The sequence below is a fragment of the Coturnix japonica genome, chromosome 1, assembly GCF_054131305.1.
Source record: "Coturnix japonica strain WE chromosome 1, WE-NBRP24, whole genome shotgun sequence".
Lineage (NCBI taxonomy): Eukaryota > Metazoa > Chordata > Aves > Galliformes > Phasianidae > Coturnix > Coturnix japonica.
In genome coordinates this window covers 21,044,974-21,062,251 of record NC_140663.1, presented here as the reverse complement: position 1 = coordinate 21,062,251, position 17,278 = coordinate 21,044,974, and the positions used below count along the sequence as shown (strand labels likewise).

Here is a 17,278-nt window from a genome sequence, read left to right as displayed (position 1 = left end):
GTATAAAATAAGGGCTTAAATGTCCATGGCAAATTTGAAAATTTTAATGAAAAGCCAACAGAAAAAAAAAATAAATGTATGCCTTTGTATATATTCATTTGCATTTGATGAAAGAAAAAAGTACAGAGATTACTGCTCTGATATAGAGATAAGAAACATATGTTGATTGTTCATAACTCTATTACATTTCAGTGGACAGGCAATATTTTTCTTATAATAACCAGTTATATAATTCAATGTTAGATGTAAAGCAAGTCAGCAGTATTAGTTATAGATTTAAAAATATATCACAAGTCATAACAATATGCATTTTTACTTTTCATGTCAGTTTTTCCAAATATTCAAGAACAGCTTTATTTTCCCAAGGCCAGTTTTATAAGATCCTGAATCACTGTTATTAGTAGGATTTGTTAAAGTGCTTCTTTTCTTTTGATGCTTCACTTTCTTTGTAAAGGTGTCATTACAGCTTGAACACTTAACTGTAATAAGCATCAATTTTCAATTTGAGAATCAGAAGCTGATTGTGATTTACAGTAAGATCAACCAAAGAGAGGTTCCATTATTTTAACATGATAGAAATAGAATTAACTTTCTTTCTTTCCTATCAGCAAAAGCTTTAAGAATGGATATCTGCTCTGGCTTTTCATTACCAGCATAAATCTTTCTGTCAGAATTGACTAAACTTGTATCTTGAGTGCAATTTGAACTGAAGGTCGATGTACCAATGACAGATTTCTTAAAATAAACAAATAAGCAAACAAAAGCCTCCACAACAGTAATTTGTTTTACAACAATAATAGCAGTAATACCAATAAATCCCAAAATACTTCAAAAAGGGAAAAAATTCTTATTAAACTTTTTTATTTCAAGTGTTGCTGATTAGGAATTTTCCCTTCTAGTATTCAGTAATAGAAATAACCTATCACAGTTTTTAACCTTTTCAAAATAGCATTCACTAATTAGATTTCTTCACTCTTTGAATGTTTACTATCTTTATACTGTACGGTCGCAAAGCAAAATGATCAGTTAGCTGTTTCTAAATCTCAGTATTATTTGTTGTTATGAACCACAGAACATAAGCAGAAAATTAAATCAGACTTTTTTTCTGTTGCTTTTTTACTCACCAAAGGTAAAGAAAATTTCTGAGTTATTTGAAGTAGCAATTCCAATTCTAGCATAGTTTCATTAGGTTCCTTTATTTCTCTGTTTACGACCATTCTGTTGGTGACTCTTTGCATCCTACTACCGTTGTTAGATATTGAAAATTTAATGTATGGGTTAGTTTGCTTATTTGACCGTTATTATTACTATAAATAATTGTAATGTGGAAAAAGGGAAATTTTAGTTTGACTGTTCTTCAACAGCAGTGGTTCTGAACTCCAGTCATTATAAGAATTATATATATAAGAAATATATATATATATTATAGATAGATAGATTAAATATATATCTTATATATATATAAGAATTATACATATATATTTTTACAAACCATAATGTTTCACTACACATTAAGAAAAATATTTTACAAATATACTACAATACAAAGGTCTCTGAGTTCCTGCAAATAACATATCCTATATAGCTCATCTAATAATATTAATTAAGGGAAAGCAGATAATGTCTTCACCATCATTCTATTTTACAGATCTCAGAAAAATTTTGAATCGTTAGTACCCACTTCAGTACCCTAGAAGGTTCTCTTCACTGAATATTAAAAAGCTCATTTCACCATGCATCTGTGCTATATTATATATTATATATTTATTATTATATTATATTATATTATATTATATTATATTATATTATATTATATTATATTATATTAATTATATTATATTATATTTCAGTGATCTAACTAGGTATGTTAGGTATGTACAAAACATTAGGGTCCAGTGTAGGTGTATCCCTAATAAGCCATGAAGAATTTCTAGTTATTCGGAATCTATGCACTAATCCACGCACTGCACTGAAGACAGGTAGAGCTGTACATTTTTTGGTATGCTTTTCAGTGCTCACGAATTCAGATTTAATCAATAATTTCATTTGAGAGGTTTTATATGGATAGTTTTCATCCAATCATTTGGTCTCTCTTGGTTTTAATCATGTGGTGATATGAAGAACTTCTGGGATTCCTGAGCTCAGGTTTCTGACTCTCCCCTTAGATGATGGAGCTGAATGTACCTAGAAATCCATGTGCCAAAATGGACAGTATATAACATTCATACTTAAAATTGTGTGCTTTCTACATTAGACATTTGTGATTATCTCTAGCAGTTGCAAGACTGTATATTTACAGTAATGATGACAGTCAATATGCAGCGATAAGAGCAATTGTCATTTTATTGAAGGCAAGAGCAAGAAACTTTTAACACTGTCCTTGATGAATGTTATGAAGGTTTTACTGAGATCATCTGATTGCCTATACATTTTGTTGCTTTTTTTTTTTTTAACAGAAAAACATCAAAAAATACATTTTCCAGTTTTATCTTTGCAGAAAATACATACATTTTTGCCATTAAGATTATATAATTTATGCATTTTACAATTGGACGTTGTTACAGCAAGGTGAGAACAGCAAGAATAGCAAATAAAACTAAACTTTTTTACAGAGCAGTAAACCAGAAGACAAACAACACAATTTAGATAAAAATATTACAAGAAATTTTAGTGTCTCATATTCATATCCACTGCCCCAAAAAACACAAAGATCAAATCTTCTCCCAGATCCCTACTCAGAAAATGGCAACAAACCATTACTCTTTTGATGACTAGCAACGTAGCCCAAACGTTTTGGATGGTTCCTGCACATTACTCCAGATTCTGCTGCACAAGAAAAGATATCTTAGTATTTTCTTGGTCATATCTAATATATGTATAATCTGTATTCTATGCATGGTATCTGAAATAATTCTTTTTCCCCATCTTCTAGAGTGGTACTTCATGACTAATTTTTCTCTCTTAGGAGTCTAGTAGTGGATCATCATTTTAAATGACACATTTTTAATCACCAGAAAAATGAAAAAGCAGTACTCGTAACATGGTTATCCCCTGATCTTCTGTTTGTAAATAGACATTATGCTCTTAGAATTGTTGCCATTGAACTTTATTCATAATGACTGTGAAATTAGCCTGCAACTGGAAATCTGAAGCATAGCCATAGTTACTTTAAGAAAGAATTGTTATAGGTTGAGCTTTTCACATTGAGAGCCTTTTACTAAGATCGCACAACACTTTGCACTATAAGGCTTTCCTTTCGGTTACTTACAGGATTACTAAACATAAATTGTATGAGTTGATCTTTCTTCATACTAGGTATCTGCCTCAGGCTAAATTCAATTTGCTTATTTTGTTTGACATGCAAAAATGCAGGCACTCTTTTCTACAAGAAATGAAAACTGGAAAACTAGTAAGGAAGACAGAAGAAAAGAAAACTGAGAAAGAAGAATCACTAGGATCGCAAAGAAGGGTTTAGACACAAGGACGATTTAATTTTACTTGATCAAGGCAAATACAATTAAGAAAAATCAATAATGGAAAACAAACAAACAAACAAACAAACAAACAAAAAAAACCATATAATGCAGAGGGAATTCTATTTGAGAGAGATAAGAGCATTTACCAGATGTGTAAAAAATTGGTTAAGAATCAGAGAAGAGGAAGGCAGATGATGAGGAGCTCAGGTATTTTCAGACAGAGTCATGGTGCCTGAAGCCAGTAAATGTGGATAGAACAGAGAAACAAACCTGAAGAAACTGGTGTTGAGTGCAAAAGGAGATTGGTAGCTAGGTAAAAAGCTAAGGAGTAGATCTGGAAAATTTGATGGAAAGGAAATTGAAGGGAATAAATCTAAGGTTTTGGATCTGCTGAATAAGATCATACAGAGATGAATGGCAGCAATGAGGAGAAGCAGCCAGAAGCAGATTGATAATCTGTCCAACTCACAGCACATTTTTTCTGTACAAGTTAAATTAGAGATCATATTTCTTAAATTTTAAATCATTGTTTTCTGTGGAAAAAATATTAAAAAATCAGACTGTCAAAGTAGGATGAATCTGGCAACTTTCTGCTGCACTTGATGACAGAGAATCAAGCACGTTTATCAGGAGGGCCTCTTCCCCATGTTTGGCTACAGGGCTTCAAAGAAGTCAAGCAATGAACATTAAGGCCTTCCTGGTAATCCATTTCAATGATGCTAATTTTCAGGCTTTTTTTTTTTTTTCCTGGGTTCTTAATCTAACTCTTCCTTATTGTATTTATGATTCTTCTTTGGATGTGGAGAGTATTTAATCCCCTCCCCATAATAGTAGTCATTTAATATATCTGAATGTTATCATCCTGTCTCAATTTTCTTTTATGAGTATGCAGTACTGTTATATTCAATCAATCTTAATCATCTTTTAAAGACCTTTACCACACTTGATGTCATTCTTGAACTCAGTCTGGTAAATCTTTCTTGAAGTACTGTACTTGTGCTACCTCGTATAAAGTTTTGCTGGTTTTGTTTGTTTGTTTGTTTTGTTTTGTTTTTGTTTGTTTGTTTGTTTTTTATAACTCTCTTCATTATATTACCCATAAGAACATGACATCTAAAGCTCATGTTCAGCCATAACGTAGATCTTTTTTCTTGGCTATCACACAGTCACAGAACTGCAGAGGTTGGAAGAGATCTCAAGATATCGTTGTGTCCAAACCCCCATGCTAAAGCTGGTTCCTTACAGTAGGTCACACGAGTAGGTATCCAGATAAGTCTTGAATATCTTCATAGAAGGAAATTCCGTAACCTCTCTGGACAAGCTGTTCCAGATCTCTGTTACTCCTGCCATAAAGAAATTCTTCTGCATGATTATACAGAACTTCCTGTGCTCAAGTTTTAGGCCATTACTCCTTGTTTAATTGCTACACATCACTGAGAAGAGCCTGGTTTCATCAATTTGCCTCCCATCTCCCTTTACATATTTACAAACAGCTATCAGATCCCCTCTCAGGTTTCTTTGCCCCAGGCTGAACAGACCGGGATTACTCAGCCTTTCATCATACACCAGATACTTCATGCCCTTAATCATCTTTACAGCTCTCCATTGGACTTTTAGGAGATGCCTGACTTTTTTGAACTGAGAACCCCAGAAATGGACATGGTTTTTTAAATGTGGCCTCACCAGAGCAGAGTAGATGGGGAAGATCACCTCCCTCAACCTGCAGGCACCCCAGGATATTATTGGTCTTCATGGCCACATGAGCACACTGCTGGCACATGGCCAAGCTGCTGTCCTCAGGTTTTTCACCAACAGAACTCATCTCCAGCAGATCATCCCCTAACCTGTACTGATGCACACGGCTATCTCTCACCCTTTTGTTTTGCAATTGAATATCTTTTTCTTGGAACTTTCCACTTGCTATATTGAATGAAACCCTGTATTTTTCAAACCATATCTCTAACTCATCAAGAGCCTATTGAACTTCAAGCTTTCCTCAGAAGGCAATTCCCATATGAACAATGCCTGTTTTACGTCAAGGTTGTTAATGGTAATACTGAATAACAGTGAGGTCCCGAGAAATTCTGGCATATCATTTCCACTTTGTAAGTGAAACACTGAAATCCATCTAAATAAAGTTTTCTGACCTAGCTTATAACTTTTTCTTCTAGGAAATGTTACCTGTTGTTGTTTACTAGAATATCACTGAACACTTTGAAAGGCTACTATTTGTCACTTATGTAAGTCTGTTAGCTTGGGATATAAGCAATTAGATTTGTCTGGCATTGTTTGTTCTTGGCAAATCTACATTGGAGTTACATACCCTGTGGTTAATTTCTGGTTGTGTCTCTAATCATTTTTTTCCCTTTCCTAGTATATGACAACCAATTACTGATTCCAGATACTCCATAAACTCAAAGAAAAACAGTCTGTATATTGGATCTAGATTTTGAGGTTACCAGTACAGTGTGTTGATTTTATCCTGACACTTCTTTTTCACTTTGTTTTTGAAAATCTGGAAAATTTCTTCAAAATACACAAAGATTTGAGACAAAACAAAGCAAGACATTGAATACAAGAAATGGCAAAAGAAATATTCTTTGTGCTATCTAATTTTCTTGTTCAATTATAATGATGCAAACTTTAATAAGGCGGTAACATTGTGTTATACATATTATATTCTTATACTCATTTGGTATTCTGCTATTTATGGTGCTGAAGTATAATCCTAATTTATTGTCTTTTGATTGAAGTATACAAGTAGTTGTTCTTTGGACACATTAATTAGATCACCTTCAGTGAATCAGTTGATGATGCCAGGAAAGTGAATTTGTAAGAAACTTACAACCAGCCCTGCTTGAAGTTCCAGGTGAGAACATGAATTTTGATACAGTCTTTACTATTGGTATGTATTATCTGTGCAACTTTAACATATTAGGTCTCTGAATTCAAGTGTCATGTTTCAGAATTACGTAATTAAATCTCTAATTACATAATCAAGAAAAAAGATTTCAGCAGAGCTTTAAAAACATGTTGATCTAATTCATCTTGGCCTTGCTTTATGACATACAGTCATGCAATGATTTTATCGATCTACTTGCTGTATTAGCACAGTCACATGAAAGTCTGTGATCTGATGTATGGCAGAAAGAAGGGTGATCTGTCTCCCTGCCAGTACGTATGCATTATTGAAAAACTATTATTCTCTTTTACAAATGTGCTGCTAATAGCAGTAATGTTCACAAACACTAAGTAACCAGTATTTTCCTCCATTTAAATAATTATTACTTTTACACAGATCCTTTTTGTCAAGCAATTATCCATCAGCCAAAATCAGCTTTTTATCTCTCTTGATGTTGCTTTTGTATCAAAAGCTCATGCATTTCAAAAGTGAGCACGAGAGAGAACAATGTGGTAGAAAGACAGAATGTGGACTTGTTAACAATATTGCTTTATGTTAAGAGCAATGAATGAGGTTAAAAAACAAACAAACAAAAAACAAACAAAACCACAACTAGCCCAGATTTTAATTTGCAATTATTGTATTGCAGATGTTAAACTGTGAGACTGAGTGTTTTGTAATAAATGCAGTCTCCTTTTTAAAAGTGATTAACAGGTTTTCTTGAATCTTCATTTTCACGGTGCCCACAGACAACACTGGGATCACATTCAAGAGAAAACCAAAAGACTGTACTGAAGTCTCATGCAATATTTCCTTTTTAAAAACTAACTTATTGCTTGAAATAAATGGAAGGGTATCTGTAAGTGACAAACGGATTCTAGGCAATTAGAGTTTAAGGTCTCAGAATTGTACTATTATTAATATTTTATCCTGAATTATTTTATATATGTAAATTCAACATTTTAATTACTCACACTGCTCTACACTCTCCCCACTGTACTGCCTATAATATTTAATTTCCCAGTGGGTTCCATTCCCTCGGCATTTCTTTTTATCTTCAAATATCTGCTACATTCCCTAGTGTCCATTCTCAGAGTTTCTTAACTTCTCATGTCTACATCTTTTAGCTATTCCTGATTGCATTTTTCAGTTTTTCTGACATCTGTTGGCTCCTCTAGAGAGTCATCTCTCTAGATTTCACTCACTTTCATCGGTCAAGATTTTAAACACTCTGTGCTTTCAGCTGCAGCCCTATCATGTACTTGTCTTATTCTAAATGCAATTGCTAGGTCCATATCTGTTTCTGTTCACTTCCTCAGAAGCCAGTTCTCCAGACAGCAGCAATGAAATAACAAGCCCTTGTTTCAAAGGCTTTACAGAAGCTATGTGTGCCAGAAACACATCTGCATGACCACAATTGTACCTCCTGAACTACCTTCTGTCTTGGAAAAAGCACAGACAAATGTGATCTGGGAGGCACAGCATCTCCAAAGCACATTTCCCTCTCTGTTTTGCTCCATAGCAACAAATATTATGGGAGCCATAGCTGCCTGTGGGTGCTGCCAAGATCACTATCTGTTTTGCATGAGGTAATGTTTGTCCCACTTGCCTTGCTGATCATGACAAGAACCAAAATGTAGCTAAAACACTGCCTATTACTTGCTTCTTCTGCATTCACTCTCTAATTTCTGGTGACTTATGAAGTGGAATAAGGTTGAGAAGCACATGAGTTCTTAGTTTTTCTAGGTCAGACAGCCATCTGGAAAACAATCCTTGTGAAATATCCTATCCACCTGGATATACTAAAACAATTCAAAAATTATTTTCATTAAATTATTAGTAAATTTAGAAAGGAGGGAAATTGGAGAGCTAATGAAGTACTTAACATGATGTGTATCTCTGATGTGTAACTGAATTATGTCATAATCAGGAGATAATTTAGTACAGTTTAAAATCAGTTGCTGATTTTAGCTACATAGTTGCCTAAGTTAAATTGTATTACTGAGAAAATATTACACACATTTTTTACACACACCATGGAATGCCTCTGCTCTTTTATACTGTATTCAATGAAAGTAACCCAATGAGAAAAGGAAACACACAGAGTTTTTCCAACTATGACTAAGAAATAAGCTAAAGAACCTTCCAAAAAAAACAAAAAAAAAACAACCCAAAAAAGAACAAAACATGAGAACATCAGAAAAATGTCTGATATCCTCTTGTTCATTAATTATTTTGGCATTAGATCAGTCTAGTTGCTGTTCTCAGAGCCTTCTGGTAAATACTTCATCCATAAAAATCTTCATCCAAAAAAACTGTCATCAGAAGAAGAGGATTATTTATTGCTAGCTTCTGATATTTCTAGCTTCCGCCTCATCAGTGTCTACAGCTGTGTACATTCCTCATATGTGCATTTTCCCTTAAAAACTAATTTGGAAATGTTAGTAGATGATGTAGTACCTACAAGTATGACCAGGAATCTGGAAGAAGTTCATTGTGTGATTTAGGGCTGACCTTCAAGAGATGACAGTAGGCAGAACAATCATAAAATACTCTTATATGCCAGAACTTCCATATTCTGTCCTTTACCAGACTTATAAAAGGCGTTTATTTCTCACATTCAGATGGTTTACATGTAAAAACATTTGTACATACTTTATAGTACCATGTATTCAGTTTTTTTCCTTCTTATTGTGCACCATTAATTCATTTTTCTGAAACTATTGCATGATGCTAGCTTTCCTATTTCACTAAACATGCAATTTTCCATTTGCCACCTTCTCAAAAACTGTTCCTGGTGTTAGATGAAAACTAGTGAAAATTACACATATGCTTAGTGTTTTTATTTTCACCCCTTTAGTGAGGAAATACAGAAGGGTTTCTTCTCCTTACTCCAGTAGATCAGCAAACTCCTATAACTTTAAATGCTGTTGACAGCATTCAATTGAATTTGAATGAATTCAACCCATGGGACCCATTTTGACATGCTTATTATCAAATGTGCCCATAGCAGCACTCAAAAGCATCATCTGTTTTAAGACAAGTCCTCTTTTCTTCATTTGACATAAAGTGTGCAAAACACAAGCCACGGACGATCCAATTTTAGTATGAGTTGAAGAATAATATTCATGCATTGCCTGTGCCAAGATGTGATGATGTTCATCAACTTGGAATTTCAAGTATGATGATGTTGATAGGCCTGTGTACTCTCTTCTGCTATAGCAAGCTTGTTGTCTACTATTTGTTCTTTTTTCCTTAAAATGTATGAGTATTTTAGTGAAGACAGGAGAGGTTAGGAAAGAGGTTAGCAAAAAGCTAGAGCTCTGCACTACTGGATATTTTGACGTTTATGTATTTTACTGTGAGTCTGGATGTCTGTATTTCATCTGCAGACAGTGGAAAACTATGAAGCATTGCTAACATAATATATCTGCGGCTGATATAAAGCATCCTGTGTTAGACTCCAACACTTTGGATCTGCATTGCCACTGTTTCTGGCATCCAAGCATGTTTTTCCTCTTACATTCTTTCTGATGGTTCAGCACTTGAGGCCGAGAGACTTTAGCCTTCCATGGCCTCAATTTTTTGGAATGTGCATAGGCTCCTCCATATTTATGGCTGTTATAAAAAACAGGATACAAAGGATACTTGTTAACATTCCTTTAAAGAATAGCTTTGTTATCTGTTCTGTTTCGGTCTTCTTTTGCTTGACATTGTCTGTACATGACATATATAAAAAAAAAGAATACTTGTCTTTCTTAACAGTCAACTCTGGTCACACTGATAATCTGTACGTATATTTTCATAATGGAGAATAACATCTCAGTGGCAGACACTGAGGTTGAAATAACAAATGGCACAGAAATCATGCAGATATCCTCCTCAGTAGAGCATAAAACACTCAACAAATTCTCCTTCTGATAGGAAAATAGAGACTGGAGGTTGACCATCACTTCAGGTACCAGTACTGTCAAAGCAATGCTTAATTCTCAAAGCAGTATGTTGATTTGAAACTCAAATAAAACATATTTAGTTTTTACAACAATTTTAAATCTATATATATGTATATAGATTTATGTATTTATTTAGTTGCTGTAATATTTCACTTGTGGGTCCTGCATGACAGGAAAAGAAGCTCTTTCCACTAGTTCATCTTTCTTCCACCTTTTCAAGTTAGTCACCAAAAGACGGCTGAGGGAAACTGCATCTGTGCACTTTAGCCAGAGTAGGTTTCAGTCCCCTAATAGAAAAGATGTTGCTGTTGATTTTGGCTGATCACACTGAAAAGCAAATCTCTGTCTCTCATAACAGCTTTCACCTAGGAACTAAACCTTGGTCTAGAAGATATTTTTTCAAAATGCATCAGTCACTCAATATTCTGGACATGTACCACAAACTGGACTTAACATTCATATCAAGCATGCATCAATAAACTTTAACTTTCCCAGAGGTGTGTTTAATAGTCATTATGTGACTGCTGAGTTAGAAAGTAAGGGAATATTTGTGATGATTTAGATGGCCAGTCTGCTGTTTCATAAGTCAGGAAGGCAAAGTTTTGCTGAGTAGTGGGGAATTCTGCAAGTTTTAATGTCTGTCCTTTTTCCCTAACTTTTTGCCACCTTTCAAGACAGAGGTCAGAAGTACTCTTTTATTCATCCTGGAACAATAAATGGTATAGATGCAATTCCTTCAGGGGCTGTGGTAATCTTTTTTTCTCAGCGAATTGTAGTTTCCATGAACTGAAAAGAGAACGAGCACATTCCCTAATGCACTTGTGGGATTCACTGAAGACACAGGCAGTCAGAGTACATTGGGGAATTTTGGGGATTTGCAGTATGCAGCCAAGTTCTTTTCCTAACACAGAATATGCACTAAACCCTGGCTTTTAAACCGTACCCTCAAAACCCCCTTAAGAATCAGATATCTTCTTAATTCCTTAGTTTTAAGGCTTTTCAAGTTTTTGAGGACCATTACCAGATGTCACTATTTTGGAGACCCGTGTGGGTTATCAAATTATCCCATGTAGCCTGTATTATACACAGCTAGTTCTTGAGTGTTCTAGAATGCTACTCTGGACAGCAGGATACCGTCACATAACCAGCAACGTAAATACAGTAGTTGTATTTATAGAAACAGAATTTTTTTTGTCTCAGATAATTTAGAGACAGCTCTATAAGATAATAATTCAAAGGTGTCTTCACTTAATAACACAGACTTGAAAAATGAAAACTAATTGAATGGAAAGACCACATTGCATGGGGAAGTGACAGATGAAGGTCCCTCAGGATTACATAAACTAGCTTCCTTGTTTTCTTCATCTGAATTAAAACAGAAAACCTCTTTCCAGTTTCATATGCAACCAACTTTGCTTCTTTGAGTAACACCAGGGAACATTTTCTCCAGGGAAAGAAGAATGACACAAAGCAAATTATCTAACCAAACTTTGTTCTGGTTCCAGTAAATCTTTTCCCACTTGTCTTTCAAATAATATTGTGAGTGTTTTTCCAGTGCTTTGGTATTGTGACACCTTAGGTAGAAATACATTTCTCTTTTGATATCTCTAATGTCTATATATATATATTTGAGTTATTGATTTAACTTCCCCTTGTCATTGGAGGAGGAAAAGAGGTGGCTCCAGGGTACCATTTCTCCACTTCATTCTATGGTTCTATGATTCCATCATCAAGAAGAGTTGAATTTGCCCTAGAAGAACCTGCTTGCCTGAATGACTTATGGTGTCTGAATTACCAGTTTCAATATAGATATGTACTCAGCAAGCATCTGTATTTAGCCAGATAAATTCAAACTTGATTTTCCTTCCCTCTTCCTGTTATTTAATTAGGAATATTAAACTGTTATTTAATTAGGAATTTCTTGCCTCTACACTATTTTTCTATCACAAGAAACTGATAACATGTATATATTGTGATATGAAACAGTAAAACACAAAGTGTTTTACTTGAATCATAGTTATTTTCTTTGTGTGAGAGTGAAAAAATTAAAATTGATATAATAATACTCAAACTGAGTTACTACTTCTATGTTCTTTGTGCTTTGTTTTATGCAGAGTGCTCCTGGACAGTCTTGTGCATATCTGTGTCGAACAATGACATACATAAGAAGTTTCTAAGTAGAGCATCACAGAGAGAGTTGTAAAGCTGTAGGGCCTTGGCTGGGGGGCAGGTCACAGGTTGAGAATTGTCTGGGTGTCAGTGTGGATGGTGAGACACTGCATTGCTAGCAGTCAGAGGGCAGTTGTATTCTTAGCTGTTCATTGGTTGGTGAGTGGCATGTAATTGTATTGGGGATATATGTTTATATCTGTATAATTATTATTGTATTTTGTTTCCATTTTCTTTTTCTGTCTTAGTAAATAGTTTTTATCTCAACCCTTGAATTCTATTTTGCTTCCAGTTTTCTCCCTTATCCCACTGGGAGCGGAGTGAGCAAACAACTGTTTGGTGCTTAGCTGCCTGCCTGATTAAAGCACACCAAAGGCAAAGAAGATTTTTCCAAGTGGAAGGATATGAAATAGCTCTTTGATACATATGTAAAGTATTTAATTTCTTTTTCCTTCATGAACTGATTTTTATTTCAGATTTTAGAATCCCTATAGAATATTATTTAAGACATGATATATGTCATTTGAAGATAAGAAGCTAAGACTGAGGGTTCTGATGTAGCTTGACATTGTAGTAAACTATAAGGAAAAAACAGGGAGAAAAAGCTTATTAAAAATGTTAACTTACTGCCTTTCTTAATCTTTCCCTCTGTGTCTTCTGATCTCTCTCCTGTGATCCTTCCCATCTTCTCACTTCTCTCTCTCTCTTATCTGTACTCTCTTTCTTCTAAAATCTGTATATTCCTGTCAGCAAGAATCTGCCATAATCTAAGAGTGATAACAATAATGCAAGTAAACAAATACCCAACCATCTCATATGGCAGAAATGTCACAAGGAATACTCTCAGAAAACTGCATGCAACATATAAAATGCAAATGTAATATGTAATGTCCCATGTGGAAAATGAAAATGTTGAGCTCAGTTCTTGCCCTTTACTTGCCTTTTACTTTGACTACTACTGCTGAAGAACTTAGCCATAAACTCCCTGCACCTTATCTCTCCTTCACAACATGGATAACGGTAAAGAGGGTGCTAGTTTCTCTCAGAACTGAAAGAAAATGAAACTTCCTTAATGGCTTATTTTATCAAGACCACTTATTTTGCAAATGCTTTAGTGTGCCCATGTCAGCCAACAAACAAACAAACAAAATACCAAAAACTTCTTATAGCTTTCTCCAGTCATAAGTATCTTTTGACCCTATCAACTGCTGCTCCTGCAACAAAACATCAACAGTGTGAACTCACAGTCACAGTAGGAATTTGAAGTCTTCTACTTTTCTTCTGAGTGTGTTTCTTCCTCCTGTTCCTGCCTAGATTACATTTCTTCCCACCTCCAATCTGCTATTTTAATTGCACAAAGTTCTTAATAATATTTGGGGCTTTTGCTTTTTGGTTTTCTGAGTAAAAGATGGAACTGGTAATGTGATATACTTGAACAGCTTCTGGAAAATTCCCATTGGTGTGTCACATTCTCAGTTGTATTACAACTTAAAGGTTGTATGTTTTAGACCAACTTCCTTTAAATGTCCTGAGTGTTTACCTCAAATCTAACTGAATTTGGTTTTGTTTGCTAGGCTAATCAGAGTACTTCAGTTATTTCAGAAATCTGGAGATCTTAGCCCTGAACAGCTTTAACACTCTGCGGTTTGGCAGAAGTCTTGGAATTGGCAGAGGAGCTGCAGTGTGTCAGAAGAGTGCTTTTTATACATCATGAAAATCTGTTTTGCTGCATCTATTGAAGAATTGCCAGTGCAGGAATTGTGGGTGATAATTAGAAGTAACCTACGATTTTTTTCATCCCAAGTATAGCCTTTCCCAAACAGAAATCAGCATCTCCAAAGGCACGTTATTTCTACCAAAGCACTTCAGCAGAAAGAGCCAGATTTGTTAGGGCTGGCCACTGTTAGCAACAGTGAGGAAGTGGGAAGTAAACAAGGCATGTTTGTGAGAATCCTTCATGATCAGCATAAGGGATCCTTTTGTAGGGGACAGCTGACAAAATGGAAGGTGGAAAAGAGAAAAGCCAGAATACAGAGGGGAAAAAAGAATGTTCTTAGCAATCCTCAGATAAGACTACAGCTCCAGAAAATGAGATAAAACATGGATATAACCCTGGTAGTTGGTCATGAGATATAGAGGAGTTTTCAGTGGTCAAGAACATGAGGCAGGGAAGACAGATAAAAAGCACACAGAGTAATATCCGGAAGCTGGATTTCACTGAATAAATCAGATCAGTTTTAAAGTTTTGTGAGGGTTGAAAAAGGACCAGAGCAGACAGACAATAATGAGCAAAAGGGCCATTAATGGGAAGAGCTGATGTATTGATGGTATGGCTGAAACCATCAGAAGGAGGAGCCTGAAGGATAACAAGTGTAAATACATATCTGGACAAAAGAAATGGGGTACCAGGAACAGCCAGCTTCTTGAATGGCTGTGGCATATTGTGGCAGCTGGCACAAACTCCTTTCCTCAGAAAACTCATTGTCCCTGTATGTTGCATAGAGAGTTCGGAGACTTACCTCAGAGCCGTGGATTGCATTTGGCAGTACGATGTTCAAACATTCTCTGCAATGATCTTCCTCCTGCCTTCCAACCAGCGCAACTGTCTATTTTGCTTCTTCCTGTATTCACATCCCCCACATCAGCGTAACCATCTGGTGAGCTGGGAAGTCAGTGTATTATAATGGACCAATCTGGATTTATCACAGCACGAGAACTGAGTGCTTATTCTGGTTTTAATAGTTTTCAGTTCATCTTGTTTGATATTGCAGGAAGGAAAGGTAGTGTTAGTCTGAAGTGGTAAGAGAATCTATACACAGATTTTATTCAAACTCTTCATTTTTTATTTCTTTTTCCTTTTTACTTTATAGAAAAAAAAAAGTTTCTTTGATTGGAATTCATCATCTAATGGAAAAAACTACAGTACATTGTCATAAAGCTTTGTTGGTTTTCAAATCCAGGCAATATGGCGAAGTTTAAATGGGAGGTATCAATGTAGTTCTCTTTTCTAAAGATGTGGCCTCTGGTGACGTGTCACTTACAAGCTGGATTTTCAGTATGCAGTAGCTTGAAGAGAAATATGCTCATGCTAACCAGTTGAAATTGCTAAAAACAAACAAACAAACAAACAAAACAATACAAGAAATCATATTGTTATTCTTGATGTGGTCCAATTATAGCTCTGAAATATCTGAAAGGCACACCTCTCAGCTGACAACCATCACAGAAAGTAGCTGATGATTTAATTTTCCTTATAAAGAAAAAAGGCAGTAGCCTTAATGAAAACATGCCACTGGATGGAACAAGGCTCAAGGCTGTCAGCTGACCCATCTAATTAAGAAGCCAGGGTAAATTCCTTCCTCCTTGGACTTAGCCTTAAATTCCTTATTTCACATTTCAGCTGGGTTTTAGAGAGGTCTTTTAAAGCAAATGCAGTTAATAATTTTAAAAAGAAGAGCATGTACATTTCCTTGATGTGAATATAGCTGGCTGAAGTATCATTACAACTTCAAATATACGTATATTAGGACACAGAATAATATGGAAAAATCTTCCTTAAAGAGACCGTTTCAACTATTATGCAGGTAGGAAAATTAGAGGTAATGCTCAGAACAATTTTGCATTCTTAAATATTGTATTTGTTACCATGGTACAGAGATGCTAAGTTACTGTATTCTAATTAGGTACATCTTACTGAACTATTAGGCAGTTCAACTAATCCCTGAAGTTTAATGCGGAGAATTTCCACACAAGAAAGAAGGAAAAGGACCTTATATATTCATAGTCCTTTCATTTATTTTTTTTCTCTAACAAATGCAAATTCTCTTGTTCGATTCCAGTACAACACAGCTGAAACATTTGACAATAATTTCATATTTATGAGGAAAGGATTGCAATTTTTAAAAGAACCTCACTTCATACAGTGACTCCAGTAAGGAAAAGTGATTACTTTCTTACATCTTGTACATTATGAAAATCTCGACTATTTAAAAGCAAGTCATCAATAAACATTCATCTATGTACTGAAGAATGGTACAAAATATGCTACTAATAATTACACTGTTTTAATGAAACCAAAGTTTGTCCTGATTAGGATGTCTACTTTTGTTTATTTATTTTAACTTTCCAGATAAAGTACATTTATCAGAATTCAGAATTCAGAATATTCAGAATATTATTCAGAATATCAGAATTATCAGAATAATTATCAGTTATCAAAAGTCATTTAAAAACCTCTAATGTCTATAGCAAGCAAAATTCCTTCTCTTTAAAACGATGCCACTAGAAGAAAAAATAGAATTATTTTTATGAATAGAACTAGTATACATCTCAAATGCAGTTTTTCCACATTTAATACAATAAAACTCTTTTTAAGCAATGCATTTTTTAGTAGCGCAGTTCTAAACTGTGCAATTTGAAGCCTAGAAAGTTACTGTTATTTCCGTGACAGGGAGAGCTTCCCCATACCAGTGTGACATAGGCTAAAGCCTGAACAACTTGTTTCTGCAGTGTTGTTGTTGCTATGGGAACAGATGTGAAAAGCCTACTGCTGTACTATAACACAATTAAGCATATTATGGCCTCTTTAATTGCATTCTTTAGAAGCCACCACAAACAAAGAAAAAATAACAGGCTGGATGGACTCTCGCTCATTCTCAAATGGAAATTTTTGAATGAACTCCGAAGCATATACTTTCATGTATTTTAACTGCTTCTTTCTCCCACAGTTCTCATGCCAAAAGAAAAAAAAAGTCTTCTAAAGATATCCAACCTATTAC

The 17,278-nt window shown here is 34.9% G+C and overlaps 1 protein-coding gene across 7 annotated transcripts in view; it reads right to left on the bottom strand.

Annotated features, from left to right (window-relative positions):
* Positions 1-2,325: 2,325 nt before the first annotated feature.
* Positions 2,326-17,278, bottom strand: part of LOC146762306 (uncharacterized) — a 54,547-nt gene continuing 39,594 nt past the window's right edge. For 5 of the 7 annotated variants that reach the window (XR_014938950.1, XR_014938980.1, XM_085527526.1 and 2 more), the window contains one exon: positions 15,321-15,605. Coding sequence is in view for 2 of the 7 variants with exons in the window: in XM_085527472.1 (XP_085383598.1) it covers positions 15,534-15,605 (72 nt within the window). In the remaining 5 variants the exon portion in view is untranslated. Of the gene's footprint in view, positions 4,820-15,019; positions 15,606-17,278 lie in introns of those variants that run through there. The other 2 variants (XR_014938998.1, XM_085527581.1) reach the window with 1 other exon arrangement.